The sequence below is a fragment of the Sceloporus occidentalis genome, unplaced genomic scaffold, assembly GCF_023333645.1.
Source record: "Sceloporus occidentalis isolate IW3139 unplaced genomic scaffold, rSceOcc1.0.p SCAF_31, whole genome shotgun sequence".
NCBI classification, from domain to species: Eukaryota; Metazoa; Chordata; class Lepidosauria; order Squamata; family Phrynosomatidae; genus Sceloporus; species Sceloporus occidentalis.
The window spans coordinates 9,614,629-9,633,953 of record NW_028317011.1 but is presented as its reverse complement, the minus strand read 5'-3'; the positions used below and the strand labels follow the sequence as shown (position 1 = coordinate 9,633,953).

At 38.0% G+C, this 19,325-nt stretch overlaps 1 protein-coding gene across 4 annotated transcripts in view; it reads left to right on the top strand.

Annotated features, from left to right (window-relative positions):
• Positions 1-19,325, top strand: part of LOC149298819 (FERM domain-containing protein 4A-like) — a 123,336-nt gene that overhangs the window by 9,422 nt on the left and 94,589 nt on the right. For 2 of the 4 annotated variants that reach the window (XM_089487133.1, XM_089487132.1), the window contains exon 1: positions 7,127-7,288. The exons of 1 other annotated variant lie outside the window; for it this stretch is intronic. In XM_089487133.1, the coding sequence (XP_089343259.1) occupies positions 7,127-7,288 (162 nt within the window). Of the gene's footprint in view, positions 1-7,126; positions 7,289-19,325 lie in introns of those variants that run through there. One more of the 4 variants, XM_089487135.1, reaches the window with a different exon arrangement.

The following is a 19,325-nucleotide window of genomic DNA, read 5'->3' as shown; positions in this document are numbered from 1 at the left end:
GTGTTACAAGATTGGGGCTTAAAATAGCAAATCCTGCAGAGCTTTACAATACAATTAACACAAAAAGAAATCCCAGCTAACCTGGCCAGTAGTCATAAAGCCTGCATACCAATTAATTAAAAAATACTCAGATATTGGACATAGAATAAGTACCTTTTTCAACCTGTCTTATTAAATAGCTTTGCAAATGAAGGATATCTTACTAAATGCTGTGTTTCTCATTAGCTCCAGGAGAGATGTTTTGTCAGAATAATATAAATGCCTCCATAGAAAAGATCATCATGTATTTGCCTTATATTGATTTTAAATTGGCTTTTGTGTTTTGATTACTCCACGAATCAAAGCACCCCCCAGCTTTCCATTTTCCTTGGCAACCTGACAGGTAAATGGGCATTTCCACTGAGAGACCTTCACTAAACAGTATCCATAACATAGCATCTCCTAACACCAGTTACAGATTAAGGGTGACGCTGTTTGCTTTACAGTCTACCTCAATAAAGTGTTCTGCCCAATAATAGGCAATACGACCGCCATAGCGAGCACTGCAGTGTGTTGCCTGGAACTTGGCCCAGAGGGAGGCCAGAGTTGAATAGGGATTTGCTAACACATCCTTAGGGTTAAACAGGGAAGGAGTTGCTCAACTTTGAGAATTCACATCAACCTGGGTACCATACATTTCCCCTTCAGTTAAGTGCTTGGGGAAATAAGTGTCACCTTAACTTGATTCAACTCACTGAAGCTGAGGGAATGTTGCCAAATAATGAAGTGACTGAGCACACCATCATTAACTAGCCATGATCATCTGATAATCATAATTGAGGTTAGTTAAAATTGGTGAAGAGGGGCTGGTAGATGATTTGATCAGTGGCCAAACCTGGCCAGTCAATCACCCAAATCTTGTTCCTATTCTCCCTTATTACTTACCGTATTTTCTGGTTGCACATTCTGTATTAATGTCCCATGTCAAGGGGATTTTTCAAAGCCACATGATTCATTAGAACTCTACACCTCTAAAAATAGAAATACACTGTATACGTACATCCAAATTTGTATTTTTTGGAACATTTTGCAGAAAGGAGACAATAACCACGTCGGCCATATATATGCCACACATTTAACGTTAGATTCCAGCTTGACGTCAACAGAATGTTTGTTTCGAATGTTAAATGTTCCTCAGCTGCAGATGTGAAAGAATGATTGGGATTAGAATATTTACTGGCATGGGACATAGCTGCTTCACAACTGCAGGCTATTTAATTAAAAGCAGGAAACAAACCCCAAATAGCTAAACACTTTACAAAATCTGCTTATTAAACCAGTAGATGCTACGTTTAATAACAGGAAGCAGGGTGCAAGTAGATAGAAAATTAATATTGGATTTCGATAAAGGCCATTGAACAGCATGTTTTGCAGGACAAGAGATGCCAGCCATGTGAAACTGGTGACCAGAGTATGAGTCATAGATTTCTAAATTGAGACCATCCAACCCTCAGTTTGTCTGCTGATTTGGGAAGTCTGAATCACTTGATGTGCCGTCTACTAGACTCTGTTAGGAAAAGAATCATTCACCACTTAGTTTCCTTAATGTTTCTTTTTCCCATTATTCTTGCAACTGGAACAGAGAGGAACGTAACCAATAATTTAGAGTAAATCACATCCGCAAATGCCACAACACGTTAAGTCCCTTCTTTGTGTTCCTTCTTAAAATAAAGCAGTTTGCAACTGTGTCACGGGGATGACTTGAATGTAGAATAGGCTTTAGTTCTTTCTACCCCCATCTGCTTCTTGTTTCAAAGATTATTTTCCTATTTTTAAGATATGTGGTCTGGGTGGAGAGCATCAAAGGCTTAATTCAAAGGAGAATCATTCAAGATGGCATTCATTTTTTAAAGCTTTGAGATTCCCTGGTTCCCTGGTGTATGTGTTGGTACCTATGTTAGATCTTCACTAAGCCATAGAATATTGCATTAACCCCCAGTGTACTCTTAAAGTAGGTCTGTCACTATCCCAAATCCAATTTCAGAGTTTTTTTTATACTTAATCCCTTAGGATGGGGTTTGCAGATTTTAACTTCAGATTTATTAGATACACTTTTTTTGGTAAGACAGTCTTATATTTTGTCACTTCTACGATTAATTGTCCTCATTAAGTTATATGTTGGAGAACTAGAAGGGGAATAAGTTGACAAAGAAATTTGGTTGTACCCCACATACCACCAAACTCTTCTCCATTAAGAATCCATGTTTTTACTTTCAGTAAGCACACACAAAATGCACAAGCTATGTTTTTGTAAACACGTTTCATGACATAGCATGCTTGATAGGGCCGCTTTATTATTATTCAATGTTTATTATATTCCGCAGTGCTGTACAATTTAAATATGAGGTGGTTAACGTACACATAACTTAAGGATACACTTAAACATACAGATGCAACCGGACCTAGCCTTAGGGCACGTTAATACAAAGTTCTTGGCAAGATTGAGGGCCCTGCTCGTGGTCTTACACTCTACAATCTGAAATCTTTATCCATGCAGATTTAATTAGGCATTATAAAATATGTTATGTCTGCTCTACTTATGCAAACATTGATTTGTAGGGTGTTCTTTAGTTTGGGTAGTTTTGGAGCGATTTATTTGAACTCTATAGCTGGAATGTTTAACTTGGATCTTACTGTTAGCGATGGAAATTATTCAACATTCCAGTTGCTTTAATTTCCACATCATCTTACTTGCAGATCATGATGTGAGCAGGAATACCGTCTGTTTCTATATACCTTCAGACAATGTAACCATCTAATGAGAGGAAGGAGATGCTACATTGAAACATAGTCAACCGCATCTCGAAAGGCCAACTATGAGGCTCTACTTAGTTAAGTGTAGCCATTTTACAAAATGCTATTTGTGATATATAGCATATGGAAAGGTAAGAGTGCGCAAAAGGCAGCCGTGTTATTAAATAATTTATCGGTAAGAAAGTTAAAGTTTAAATGGAGTATCCACTGAACTGTCCACTCCTTAAGGCTGTCATAGAAACCCAATCCAATCAAAAACCTATTAAGTTTAGTTGGAAATGAGCACATCTCCCAGATGATCTCCCAGATGAAGCCTTAGAACATAACACGGGACATACAACAGTGCTATTTTAAGCTTTATTTAACAGGGTACTACAAAGCCACCATTTCAGTGATTCCATGATTTTTTGTTGTGTATTTATTTATCGAGGAACTGGATGAATGTGATCTTCATGAAGCTTATCTCATACATGCAGTTTACTCTAGGTTGTTTCTATAATCTGTCTTCAGATCCTGAGTTGGCCTTTATCCATAAGACACATTTACCCTTGAATTCAGAATTAAGAAGTAAGATATGTTTGGGTATATTGTAACTTGATAAAGACCTCATCGTGAGGTCGAAACGTTGTTGTCCTTCTCCTTCAATAAATCTGCCTATGGAACCCTTGAGTGCCTGGAGCCTTTTTCTATTTCGATTTACTGGGGAGCTGGCCCTTCCTTCCACAGCTAAGCACCTGAGTTCCTGTGGGGAGTGTGTGCAGATTCCTGATTTTGGTGACTGGGTTTATTGTAGTGACATTTTTTTCAGTTCTGTCTGTTACAATTTTACAATTTGCAATTGTTTATATATGTTTATATTCAACCCCTCACGTCATAGAATATATTATAAACAAGAATAGTACATTTAGGTAGTGGTAATTGTCCTGTGCCTCATATACATTTTGCCTTTAACAAGATAGTTTCCAGAAGTTTTCTTTTGCCTGGTTGCGTAGCTGGATCATTTATAAACTGAGCTGCTTTATGACCGTGAGGTCAGCTTGTTAATGACTTTCAAGATCTTTGGGAATGTTTCTAAAAATGGTTGCATTGCCTGTTGCTTGAGAGATTAATCAAGGGGTCAACTGCAGTCTTGCACTTTCCCAGGCTTGGAAATAATTCCAGCACATAATTTGGGGAATATTTCCAAATGCTTGTGTCATTGCAGATAGCAGGATTTTGTCATTTTTCCTGTGTGGTTCGGGGATGATGATATATCAGTTGCTTTTGAGAGATTTTATGAAAAATATTCTCAGCACACCAGGAGACTCAGCTGTACAATGAACCCAAGACACTGCCATAGACAACAAGCTAAATAAATAAAATAACATTGCTTCAGTTTTAAAAGTAGTTCTTACGTTAGAATCAGATTATATAGACTAGGTGGATCCATTAATTTACTGCTCCGGTGCCTAATGGTATAGGGTTTACCTAAATGTAGCTGCCATGTACATGCGAGTCATATTACAGAGGTCTGGTTAATTTTACCAAAATCCTTTGCATAGAATTGTATTTTTAAAGCGTCTTAAAATCTGTTCTCTATTTAAGAATCAAGTTTGGATACCAAGCAGAAGCAAGTCCTCTTTCACCATGTGTGAGCCAGACACAGGATGTGTCTGCTAATGAGCTGGATGAAAACATAAAAAGCAGCAGGGTTATGTGAACTCCAGTCTTTAATCACTTTGTCTACCTAATGCCAAAAAATCAGGAAGGTGTATGCGTGAATCGTCCAATATGGCTATTTTCTTAAAATCGTTTGCTTTATGAGCTCCAAGAAGTGATTGGACAAAGCTGTTTTAAAATATGTTTAAAATAGCAGTTCATTCATCAGTAATGCCTTGTTATGGATGGTGTGGGGTTCTGTTTCTATACCCTCTTTTTAAAGACATGTTTCCTGTTACCGTTCATGTAAGGTTGGTTACAAGTAGCACACAGCGTCTTCATTTTTATCAGGTGTTCATTTTGGTAGATTTTATCGCTATCTACCTGTATACCAGTGATACTATTAAAAAAAAAAAAAAAAAATGTTTACGATCCACATTGATATATTTGAGTATTATTATGTAGTTTAACCAACAGAAGATACCAGTGCTACTTAAGATGCACAACTATTTTTAATTTGACGTAGGGTTATTTAAAGACCCTGTATACATAACTTCATAGACTTTGTTGATATTGTAATACAACCTCTGTGTCCCATGATATTTTATTTTTTTGAAAGACTGCAAACCACAATAACCATAGTTTGTAGTGGTTTCAACTACAAGTAGGGGATTCTGCGAGTCTTGAACAATGGGATGTTTGGAGGATGTTCTGTACGCTAAGAAGAATGACCAGATCCCCTGTTGTTTTCTGTGTAGAAGGAGCAAATATTATGTTTGTGGTTTTATGGCATAGTCAAATCCTTCCCTGTGATCATTGCTGTGTTTCAGCTGGTGGAGTGATAATGTCAACCACCTGTACATATCCCTCCTTTTCTTCTTCTGTGTTGTAAGCTTGTTCGAGCAGGGCACTCATCACTTTTTGTCAATGGGGTCTTGTGGAAGCCACACATGGCAATGGGGTCTTGTAGAAGCCACACATGGCAATGGGGTCTTGTAGAAGCCACACATGGCAATGGGGTCTTGTAGAAGCCACACAAGGCAACGGGGTCTTGTAGAAGCCACACAAGGCAACGGGGTCTTATGGAAGCCACACAAGGCAACGGGGTCTTGTGGCAGCCACACAAGGCAACGGGGTCTTGTGGCAGCCACACAAGGCAACGGGGTCTTGTGAAAGCTACACAAGGCAACGGGGTCTTGTGAAAGCGACACAAGGCAATGGGGTTGTGTGGAAGCGACACAAGTCAACGGGGTTGTGTGGAAGCAACACAAGTCAAGGGGGTCTTGTGGAATCAGCACAGGGAAACAGGGTCTATGGAACCGAGTTAAGAGTCAAAGACAAACTGAGTTGAAAGAAATGGAAAAGGTAGGGTTTGTCAGTAGGCTTGCCAGGGTCAATAACCAGGATCATTGTAATACTAAGAGGCAATCAGACTCGTCGTCAAAGTCCACACCAGGGGTCAAAGCCAGAGAATCAGAAGTGCAATCAGAATCCACGGGATCAACAAACAAGACCAGCAACTGCACTGCTCAAGCAAAGATGCCAAGGGCACGTGCTAGTTAAATAGGCCCTTGATTGAGGGAATGAGGGACAGGTGACAGGTGAGGAGCAGGCAGGCATAATAAGTCCATGGGGAGGCAGAGAGTGCAGCGACCCAAAAGCCACCTGGTGGCATAAAAAGCTAAGTATAATACCTAACAATTAGATGCCTGGCCATATTTAAAACAGTGTTGCTAAGTAGTTACAATATCATGCATTATTATAATATTTAAATGTTTGGAATTAATTAAAGGCAGGGGTATACCTGCTGGAAACATCTTCATTTGACTACTTCTTTAGTTTGATCTATAGGAAAATATAAAGAGCGAAATTAATAAACACCACCCTGTTACCGGTAATGTTGATGTCACTAATTTGGAAGATTTCAGTTTCTTTTTATGGGATCAGCCCCCAAAGTAAAACCTTTGCCCACCTGTCAGCAGCTCTAGTGGAAATGATATCCTCATGTGAGTACAGGAGGGTGAGTCAGTACCTCAGTTACGTTGAGCTATCCTGAATATCCTGACCACCTGCCCAGAGCTCTTAAGAGCTCTAAGAGTCACAAAAGCTATGGGCAAATAAAGGAGGGACGGCAATATTCTGTTGCGCTTCGTATTATTTCTTCATTTTGTGGGAGATCTGTTCCTGAAATGCTCCTGTTTTGCATGAAGAGGTGAGTATGGGCGGTTTAAGCTGTTTTATTTAAATTTGAAACAGTTAAGCAGACATGTGGACCGTCCCAGGAATGTTGGCAGTGAAACTATATTTCCTTTCCCTGGACTAAATCCCAGCAGCGTGAAGCGATGACTTTGGATGTAAGTATATTTCTTACTTGCACTGCAGACAGCTGAGAAGTCACAGAACTGAAACTGAGCTCTCCATGAGAAATGATCATCACAACACAGAGGGATGTCATATCCATTGTCTAGGGAGCAGCGGGTATGAAATAGTTTGTTTCTTGTTCGAGACACAAAGATATCCCTTGGGTCATATTTTCTGCAAGAACAGAAAAAGGACAGGAAAAGAAAGACATTGGCTGCAGTTTTTTTCCCCTCTGTATTAAATTGCATGTGGAACTTTGAACTCTGAGGATCAAAAGGCTGTACATTGCTTTCACCTGCGTTGAACCTCATCCATTTATGTCATCGTGGTCAGCATGGCCGCTGTCCTATTAAGCTTTGAGGATCTACTATATACCTGGGACAGCTTGGTATGGAACCTGACTTCACGTGCACTGCGTACTGCGCGTCGTCATGGAAACCTGCGCGTCTTGCAGCTTATGTTAAAACCCTGGTGTATCTCCAGAGCAGTTTATCAGGTGGGGAATACATTAGTGTCAGATGTGTGCCCATATAAACAATGTACGGTACAACCTCCTTTAAAATCATAATGCATAGTGCAGCAGAATAATGGGAACCCTTTGATCTACTTTGAGGCACTAATATATATATATATATATATATATATATATATATATATATATATATATATATATATATATATATATATATATAGATACAGACACAAAACCGAGACACACAACACCCTTGCCAAACCAAGAAGTTCACCTGGTTAAGATGGTTATTGTGTTATTTTTAGCTATGCTTTTTACACAATTACGGCTCAGTTTACCAGAACACAATCTAATAGAACACAATCATAAACAGTACTCGTGTCGGAATGAGATGATATATTTAAGGGCTTTCGAAAGAAATGAGTTGGTTACCATGTAATATGATTTTCATGTAAATATACTGAAATTGAATGGAGGATTCTAGATCATTACAAAAGTAATTGGAACATACACTGCAAAATATTCATCTCGGTTGTATGTTCTGAAATACTCCACTCTGTGAAAGTGGTTCATTATTTTGAATAATATGTTTGCATAAGTAGTTGTATTGGACACATGCATACTGACAATGTGGTTAATACTGCTGTATAAGTGAATAAATAATAGATAAAATGCTCACTAACACAGCAGAACTCCTCCAATAAACAAAATGTATTAATGTGCGAACATGGCTGCCGTGCACAAACTGTTAGTTAAAATATAGTTTTAGATTATGGAATTGTTTACCGAGTTTGATATTTTGCTGTTTTCGCTGTAGATCCACATCAGCTTTAATATTTGTTTGGTTAAATTGGTCTTTTCAACAATTGGAAGAAATGATCCCTTTTCTTGCTGTAGATGTATGATTCCCAAGCTACACCTTTTCTTTATTTATTTTGTTCTGTTACTACCATGTACTTCCCTTTGGGTTGCAAACTAATCTTTTTGTCGGCATTATGTAATTTTTAGGACCGTTTCTAAAATGTTTTGTTTTTCCTCCAATTTTTTCTTCCTATAAGCTTAGGGAAATATTTTAATGTGGTACTGTAAATATTGGTAACAAAAAAAACAGATTGAAAACTAGTATTTTGCAAGTGTACAAAAATGTTGCAAGTCTGTAGAGTTAGGCTGAGCTTGCGTGAAATGCATCTTCAATATGCAGTATGTCACACTAGTCTCTCATCCACACGGACTTCCCAAGAATATGTCTGAGACAAATTACAATTTCCCCGAAATATAAATAAGAGGCTACTGGTATTCGGATATTTGCTCAGAGGATGCCACGTATGTTTATTGAATTCCCACACAAATTGAGCATGTGTGGTGACTTTCTCACTGTGTCTAATGTGACTCATATGTAAATAGACTACTTGTCTTAAATATAAAATGGGACGTTTCTGTGAATTTCCATTCTGCAATGTCATGGTTTTATAAGAGAGATAAAATGTTAAAGTGGGCATCATGGGATCAGATTGTATTGGAAGACCAAATTTATTATACGAGTGACACTGAGTACAGTGGACCATGTTTGAAAAGAACCCAGAGTTGGCTGCCTGGAACTTCCCGTCTTTATTATGTGGGATACGCTAGTTGCACTAAAGAGCGGTGTTAGCCCAAGTATGCAAATACAGCTTCCCTGCCCGGAGAAGTAATTGACCCACAGTGCTGGGGACTTGGGGTCAAACATGTCAGGCTCCCAGGTATGCTTTGGATGCGGCAACGTTTGTAGATGATTTGTGCAAGTATGGTGCCAGCTCTTTTGTGTTGCATTTTGAGTATAAAGTTGAAAACCACATAAGCCAGCCCCCAACCAGACTAAAGGAGGAAAATATCTACTGTTCAATCATAAAGCACTTTACAAAGAATACCACCTTTATATAATAGTTAATTTACTAGGTTTTTGCTATTTTATAGAAACTTACACCTTGACTGGAGTTTTCTTGGTTTTTTTTTTAGATGCTTTTATGGTGCGATACAATAATTTGACCTAATGGTTAATGTAGTATTAGATGTTACAGGTGTTTTGGTGTGATTCATGTTCTTAAGATATATTTACTGTATTTATTGTTGGGAAACTATTGACCTGAATTCAGTGTATGTGTATGTTGCGTGCTAGGTGTGATACCAGGTACAACTGTGTTTAGTATGACGTACTGTGTGTATAAACGAGCGGACAGTGAATAAAATATGACTGGTTGGACTTAATCAGCCAATCAAGCATTGCACTTGAGGGAACCATGTTGATCCCCTAGTTTATTGTCTTAATGAGGACATCTATTGAAGAAAATTGTCCTCAAGAAGTATTTAAATGGAGATGAATTTAATGTATTAAAAAACAAAACATTCTCTGTTTTTTATTGAACATTTAATTGGTATTATATTCTATGAAAATTCTGTTTATCTCCGGCAGGAACTGTAATGATTTAAATTATATGTCAACTTGTTATTTTGGAGGAATCAATTGGTCTTTCCAGCAATTATATGTTGTCATGCAAAACACGCAGTTCAGATGAGTGGTTAATAGCCGAGCTAATCAAAGAGAGGTTGGGATTTTGTGGATTAGTGTATTGTCACTGTATTAGTCTAATATGGAAATACACAAAATCTGGCACAGAATGAAAGACAACAGCAATGCTACTATTTTAAGATCGACTGTATCTGACACAAGGGCGTTTGTTAGGAGGAAAAGTCCTGTTCTCATAACTACATGTGAAAATATGCTAATAAAGTTAAGGAAGCCACACACACAGGGATCATTTTGTGTTGAGATAAAAAAAAATGTTTGTTTTAGTGCATATTTCCCATACTGAGTCAAGCTCCAGAATGGTGAACAAATGGGTTCACACTTATCATTTTTGAATAGTTGTTTGTGTTATATAATTTAATAGCGCCGACAAAGAACTTTCCTTAAGAGGGAAGCTTTATTTCTTCTATAAATAACTGAATTAGTACTATCGACTTACAATACTCAACATTTTTTTGGGATGTCTTCTAGGGCAATGCACAGCCATAAATGGTACTTTAAAACATAAACTAACATTAGATTTGATGCTTAAGAATATTTTGATATATACAGACAAATGACAGGGATGTAAAAAATATATTCTATCCAAGATGTGCAGGTAGTGTTGCCACGTTGGCCATTTTTTCCAGGATGCATATGTATTTCCCATGTTGCTAACAACCTGCTCTGTATGCGGAGTGTATATAATTGATCAACTGATTCCCTTCTCCAGGGCTGCATTTTACAGGTACTAGTCATCAACATGGGAAATATGTGCCCAGGAAAAACATGAATGATATGGCAACTCTGTGTGTAGGCCAGAGGCATGATTCCTGATGTCTATGGAAAATTATTTTATAGGCCCTTTTATAACACAAGCTCGAAATTTTTGTTATATACAAACTAAGGGTCAACAGTATAATGATATTTGTACACATTTTATGTTACGAAATAAGCATAGTTTTAGGTTTTACATGACTTTTAACAGCCTCAAAACATACTTGTGTAACATTAAAAAAAACAAAACATTATGAAGACCTGAGGTGCCAAAAACGTTTTCAGTATAGGGCCATGGTGGACACCAGATGCTATATCTTATTTTCTTTGTGGACCAGACTCCCTGAAGGGATACGCGACCCCTTCCTTCCCTCCCTGGCTAAAAGGCCTGTGGTAGGCCTGGATTTTCTTGGTCCTTCCCCTTAAGGGGAAAACTTCGATAGAGGAAAAGGGGGCTACCCTTAAGAGCTACCTAACACCCAGGGCCGGCCCAAGGCAAAATGCCGCCTGGGGCGAATTTTAAAATGCCGCCCCCCCCTTTTTTACCCTTCCTCTCCCTCCGTCCCTGCCGCCCCCCCATTATCTACCCCCCTCCCATATTATCTACCCTTCCTCCCCCCCCTTGTACTTACCTTTCAGCAGTCCTGCGGCGAATCTCCCTGTTCAGTCTCGGTGCCGGCTATGAGGAAATCTTCCGGCACTCAGCATTACAAGCCGGCACCGAGACCGAACAGGAAGACTCGCCGCAGTGGAGAGAGAGAGGGGCGCCGAGCGGGTACTGACAGCTTGGTAAGCGAAAACCACTCGGCGCCCATTTCTCTCTCTTTCGCTTTAGAAAGAAAGAAAAAAAAAAAAGGGCTTTGCAGGGCTAACTGTCAAACAACCACATCATCAACCTGATGTGACCCTGGTGTTCCCTCAAGGGTCTCACTTTCCCTGTATGACCTTGTCAGCTCTTTAAGAGATCACTTCAGGTGGTGTTTTAACATGTCACCTTCTGTGGTGTCCATCTGCCACAGAGTATAAGTCATAATCTTTCCTCCGTTACAGGTTCCATTTTTGTAAATGGATCCACCAGTCATAATGTTTTCTTGCTTCTGGCATGATTTCCCTCCCTGATCTTGGGCCATCCATGTCTGCAAACACACCTCAAGCGATAAACTCATTTTAATTCGAGCTGTTGGGAAACATTAAACAAATTGTACTTAAAATATCTTATTCTTGATCTGTGTTGCTGTACTCCAAGCTTGGTGCAGATGTCTGTTTATTATCTAGTAAGTTTAGTCTTTCCGAACACAATTCACAGTTAACGAATACCTAAATTAGGGTGTTGTCAGTGTAATGTGGCATAAAAGCTGGAACTATTGTCACTGCTTTTAGCATGAGTATATTTATTTATTGGTGGCAGACTGTGGCATAGCCACTATTATCTCAGAATGAAGTCAAAACTACAACATTAAACCTGACAATAACATGTACGCGTATTAAAATATATTGGCACAAATGGAGAAGAGGACCAGCCCTTGTGAGCTCACAATCTATTAGTGAGCTTATATTCTATTTAATCATTGACACATTCTTAAGCACTACAACAAATGGAATTCTGATTGTTCTTCTTTTCCACATTTTGTCTTTCATACTGGACATTGGCCCCTGTTAACTTCGAGGTTACGGCCTTGTAAAGTCCCAATTGTTGTTCCTTTGTGTTTCAATACGTGCCTATGTTATTGTGCATGATAAATGTCTGCTGTCTTGATCACCACAGGGTTACTAAAGAATCATGTTTCACTCGGTAATGCCTACACACAAAAAAAAAACTGTTGGTGGAAATGTCCAATAATAAAAATTAGCATTTTTTTCCCCTCTTGAGAGTAGGATTGTTATACTAGCCAACATTACTCCTGCCAATTCTGCAAATAATACTATAAACACTATAAGGTGACTGGATAGAATAACATCTGGTAACGGAGACTTTGTTTCAAATTACAGACCTAGGTGAGGGTTTTCGCATATTACATGAAGTCCTACAGCCAGCTCGAATATCGGAATAACCCTATTATCTCCACCTGTGTCTTGTCCATTCATTTATTAGAGGTGCTGTTCCACTTAGACAAAACATTAATTGCACTTTCTACTATGTTAATCAAATAAACCTTAGCACATCTGTCATTTTATTACTCGGAAGGTTAAATGACACAAAAACAACACAAGACACCTATCAGTGCCTGTTTGTGCCACATGGCAAGTGTTCCTGAAACCAGTAATAGCCAAGATAAAATTTCACATGATTAAAGAATTTTCCTGGGAATGATATCTCCAATGCTGCATGTAGCAGCATACTACTCCTATGATAAAGCACATACGCTTACTACTTCTAGCCACTACTTGCTGTATTACATTGGTTTTAGTGAGCTTCTGTTGTGGCAATGACTTGCATCGGCATCTCGGCATCTGTTAGAAATGTTCTGTTTGTTTTTCCTGGTCTTATTAGACATGGAGTGTATCTGAAAACGTTGCATGCCAGACTGTGGGCAAGATATATGCAAACTAAGCATAAATGTGCATTTGAGCAGCTAGTGATTGATTTTTGGACTTGTGCTCTAGAAGTTGAACTTTAAATATGTTTTACATGCACAATCTTAATTTTCTGCAAAAATCGAGATTTTAGGTGGATCATTCAATGAAGCCCTGAAGACAAGACATTAAGTGACAGTGCCCAAAGTAAAAAAACAAAAAACTTTGAAACATTAAAATGATCACTGCGTTATACACTTGAGCTGGACAAATGTTAGTAATGAGCATGATTTAGGTAAAAAGGCCCTGAAAAACCATATAGGACGGGCAATTAACATCCTTTAAAAGGGGCATAGTCCAGGCCTCCTGGCAACCATTATCAAAGAAAAGTCAAACCCTTGTGAATTAAGTTACCCAGCAGCAACAATGATGTGTTAATAATATGCTCTGGAGAGCCAGCAGGGGCAGCATTATATTATTAGAAAGGAAGGCTTTCTCCAGACCTCTCAAGATAAAATAAAAAGTTTTATGTCTTAATGTATTGAATACACTATTACCGTATTTGCTCGATTATAAGACAAGGTTTTTTTCAGAGCAAATGCTCTGAAAAATACCCCTCGTCTTCTAATCGAGGTCGTCTTCTAATCAGACCTCAAAAAAATGTCCGCTGGGGCCAGGCTGCTTACCGGTGCTTTGGTTGCGAGCAGCAGGAGAACAGGAAGCTAGCAGAGTGTCACATAACTCTGCCTCCCCCCTCCTTCCTCTGGGGGCGGGGCCAGAGAAGTTGCTCGCACAGCCGGGCCCCTGCAGAAGTCCTCGAGTGAGAGATCTGCAGTTCAGGTAAGTTGGTGGGGGAGGGTTTTTGAGCAAGTATGTGTGATTAATGGAATGAATGAGTATTTAAATGTTTGTGAATGAGTGTGTGATAGCATGGATGTGTAAGGGTGGTGGTGGTGGTAGCATGGCATACGGAGGCTGTACTCACACTCCTATCATCCCCAGGTTCCAGCATGTACTGGCTGCCTTGGCTTGATAGGAGTGTGATTGCTGTTAGCAGTTATATATATATATATGATGTGCCTTTTAACCCCCCCCATATGCCACTCTGCCCCATGATATGCCTTTTAACCCCCTATATGCAACTCTGGCATATAGGGGGTTAAAAGGCATATCATGGGGCAGAGTGGCATATAGAGGGTTAAAAGGCACATCATTGGGCAGAGTGGCAAATAGGGGGTATAAGGCATTTCTGGGGGCAGAGTGGCAACCCTGGGGGCAGATGTGCATAACTGGGGGGGGCAGGTTGGCAAATAAAAGGAAATAAAAAATATATATTTTTCACAATCATAGCTTTTATTAAATATCAAAAAATTGTTTACATGAATTAATATTTACTAGTAAAACTTTTTTTCCTATAGAGTAGTCTTATATTCAGGCTTTTTGGTTTTTTCCTAAATTAATATTTAGATTTTGGGGGGTCGTCTTATAATCAGGGTCGTCTTATAATCGAGCAAATACAGTATTTGGAGAAAAAAAAAATCTCACATTCACAGAGACTGCCTAATTAGTGATGTTACGTTGTTCATTTTATTCATATTTCATTGTGCAGAGGAATCTAGCCCATAACACCACAGCTGAAGGCTAAGGGATCACCCTTATCCAGTCTGTGTGGTTCATTCACTAAACCAGAAGTCAATAGAAGAATTGTAGTTTATATATATGTATATATATATATATATATATATACATATACATATACACATTTTGCTTAGCCCTGTATAATATTGGCAAAATAGTATGGCATCCTAGATAGAATTCTTCCTGCTAATTACTGTTTAGAAACCTGGCCTCTAGTAAATCTAACATTCAATTAAATAAAGAGCCCAATAAAATGCATTTAAAAATGTAATGGATAGATATAAATTCAGTTTTCAACCGTGGGATTTTTTGTCGCGCTCTATAGATCTCAGCTGAGCCCTCCTTTGCATTTACTTTGAAAAATGGGGTTATGCCACAGAGCTGCAGAAGAGATCCGGCCACTATCATCTAATTTGGGATTCATTCACTAAAGCAGGAGTTTGCCGTGATGTTGGCAGGAGAGTTGTGGTTTTAATTCCCTGACGTCACTATGCATTATAAAGGGAAATCCCTGGCATGTCTCCCCTGCAAGAATGGCCAAGTGGGTCACGCATTATGTAAAGCTCAGTCTGCAGGGTGGTTTTCAATGATGGAGACGTGCCAGATACATGATGGTTGGCACCCTACAAATTAAGCCTAGTCTTCTGAGCAGTTACTATACCTATGTGTGTACAAGAACAAAACATACATCTATCTGTTTTACCTATCTCCTCAATTCTTCCTAGTGCATTGCATCTAACGTAGCTGAATAAGATTCCAAGACTAATCCTTATTAATCTAATTTGGTAATTAGGAAACTCAATAAAATTGAGTGACCACTCCTTAAGGCTACAGAATCTGCTCCATCGCCATCAGGTGCTTGTCTGTAAAGTACAACAAATTTGAGACTGTACCCTGGTGATTCAATGTTGTGCGCCATGAAATAGTCTGCTGTTGTCATTTTAACTTTAATGTCACCTTTCAATATACTCTCATTTTATAAATCCTATGCTATAGATAACCTAAAACATAATGGACATCGCAATATAAATGAAAGAAAGTGCCCTTTTCAACAGTCATTACTACGCTCATTGATTAATATGGGTAAATATTCATAGGATGATGGAAAAACCAAAGGTTCATGACAATTGTTTGCTTCAATTGTGTCACTTTCCAATTTTCCATGATTTCAGGTATCCAGTATAGGATACATGGGATAATAACAGTTCTTGCTTATATCAATGCATAGATAGATGGATGGATGGATGGATAGATAGGAAATACGTGGATAGGCTGCATGCAGGTCTGGGGGTGCATGCCTCCCATACTTGTTACATCTATAACACTTTTCTTTTACATTCTAGTTTTAAATTCTAGTTTGGATCTGTGTGGGCATTTTTTTTTGGTTGTCCTGTATGTGATTATAAAAATAATTGGGGGCCGAGGCACTGATTAACCTCTAGCAATAGAGCTGTCATTTCATTTTTCAGGCAAAGATGTAGGAGTAGGAAATTTCTCAGTGCCGTGTGGATTTACTCCTGTTCTTCCATCTGTCTGCGAATAGTACGCTGCACCCTACTATCGTTTTCTATTTCATGTTCTCATGACTTATAATCGCCCACGGTGATAAAGATTATATTATGCTTAGATACAGATAAATGACTGATTTGTACATCTCAAAGGAGTTTGGAGGTGAGCTGAGGCGAGACGAAACAAGCAAGTAATCATCCAGTCACTTTCAGTGTGTTGGTCAACCTTCTGTCCACAAAAATAAAATAGGCATAAAACATGCTAAATACATATGAGCAACAAAACAAAGTAAGTCTCAGTCTCAACTCATTAAAGTACACTGAGAACGCTACAGGTTTTGGACTTAGTGCAAAACGACATCTTTTGTCAAAGGCGTTAACTTTTATTAGGCTTACATACAAAAACAGTCACACTAGCTTCCAAGAACACGGAGGTCTCTTCTTCAGATGTTCAAAACACAGAAATGCGTGTTTTTGTATGAAAAACATGCATTTCTTTTATTTATTATTCATGATATGTGAAAGAATGGTGCTGTGTTCCAAATTATTTATACTTATGTTATCAGAGCTTGGTGTATATTGAAGTCATCCATGTGATGTAAGGATTGTTATCGAATGTCTGCGTAGTCACTCATCAGTCTCAGTTTAGTTGGCTCACTGGCTGCTCTCTAACCTTTGACTCAAGGCTGTGGATTTATTATCACTAAATCCTTGTGTTAGCAAAAAGGTCACTAGCCTTTATTTACTGAGGAATGAGAAATAAAACGTTTTGGAAACAGCTAAGAATCAGGTATAATTGAGTTAGAAACTAGTTATGGACCTGGGGACTAAATATATCAATGTCAAAGTGTATTTTTGGAGGATCTTCTTGACTAATCGCCTCCGACATACCAGAATTACTTAAAGGTTTTGTGCTGTGTGTGATGATCACCGGTTTCACTGCAACTTTCAAAATTGGGTTTATTCAAAACAGAGTGAATTAGCTTAGTTGACACATAAACTCACCAGTGACCCAAAGTCAATTAATACAATTTCCTCCAGAACATATCACTTTCATTTACAGTTCATTTATCTTTTTCCTAATGCCCAAGTGAGCCAAATGTCTCACAGTTGCCCTTTCTTTTACTTTTTTGTTTCCAATCCATACTAGACTGCAAGCTTATCTTGAAAATAATATGGAAGAACATTGTTATTTCTCTTTAACGTATAAATAAATGGTAACAATAACAGGACTGTATCTAAGACCTTTCTTTTTTTCTTTTTTTTTTGGTGCTTTGCTATGTACAAATTGAAATTGATTTTATACATGAGAACAGAAAGAGGAACATTGGTAATTCTTTGTTCTCAATGTATTGTTTGTACACAGTACAAGTTTCAGTAGGGACAAAATGACCAAAATTTGTAGCACAACAGTGATCTTAAACATAGTACGGATTTGCACTATATTTTACTAATTTAAGCCTTTATATTGCCCTTATATTTTACTAATTTAAGGCAGCCAATGGGAGATCCATAGAATAGACACCGAATTGTTATTCTAGTTATTTATATGAACAAATCCTGTTATTCTTTTGCATTGATGTGGCTTATTGTGCTTTGTCTTGCCACTTTGTGTATTGTTTCCAAGAATAATATATAAAATGTATAATAATAACAAATAATAAAATTTGGAATAATAGTGTCAGATCAGGGATTCCCCGGAAGAAAAGCAGCTTGTCAGATTTCAGCAAACCTTTTTCCCCTTTCCTGTTGTTATAAATCCACATCCCCCGGCTAGGAAATTCATGTTTTTCTATGGAACACCTTAATATTTTTTTCCTGTGTGGTTTGCAAGCAGTTGACCTCCCTGTCCATACAGGATGATACATAAGCTACGTTTTTCATTTATCGCTCTGTAGCATTAATATTACCTTTGACATGACAAGAAGCCTTTACACTCATTCATGTCACATTTAATCTTTACATTTATTTTTCAATATGGTGGTAGTTTGCTAAATGTAGTTTTACTTTCCCAACTTAACCCAAAGTGCTTCATAATTGAGTTAAGAACCGAAAAACATCTATCACTTGTGTTGTTTCCATTTTCAAATGAATTACATTTATATTTTCCACCTCTTACATTACATCGAATTGATTGCATAAGGGCACTGCATTCAATTCTTTCGCTGTTTCCCGGATCTTGCCTTGACAATTTCATTGGGATCATACTGTAAGCCAAAGTAGGAAGTTCCAACACATTTCTTGGCACAGTTAGATCTCTGATATCCACGACCAGTCCCTTTACACCATTCATTGTTTTATTTGTGTCTTTATGTGACGGGGCTCCACAGTGAGGATAACGGGCATGGAGGGAGAAGATGGAGTCAGGACTAAGACCTAATTAAATCAGCAGGATTTTCAGAATAATTGGCCTCAATGCAGAAGAATAACTTAATGGGGAAGAATATTCATCCAAATATTGAGAATATATCGTATATGGTGTACAAATAAGTGGAGTTTTAAAATATATGGCTTTTTTTGTATAAAGCCCTACACCCAGGTTTATTTAGTTTATTGGACTGCGAAATATAATATTTGGGAAAAGGGAGAGATTTGCTCGATGCAACAATAACCATCAGAAGACATCACATAGAGCATCTCTCACTCATTTATTCTGGTATAAATTCTGCTAATGCTGTTTCTTTGTTATAAAAAAAACCCAAAACAAATTAATATGCCAAATTAAGGCCAGTATTATTGTGAAAACAAGATTGTAACATTGTAATGTTAATTGTTTTTGGATATCGTAGAATAAAATTAAATTATTACCAGCCACAGATTTTCTTTTAATTAATACAAAACCTTGAAAGACAGAACGCTAATAATAAACTTAAACGGCCACCAGAGAGCTGCAACTCAAAGTATGAAATCCAAATGCAAAGAACACATGGGCTGTTTCATCTCTAAAATCTAGAATTTTCGCAATTCCAAAGTACTTTGTTCGCTAATAAAGACTCCTATTTCTGTATATTTAGTTTAAGGATTAACTACATATATATTTTTTTTTCTTACCAATATACATACTTACTAACAGAATATTGTT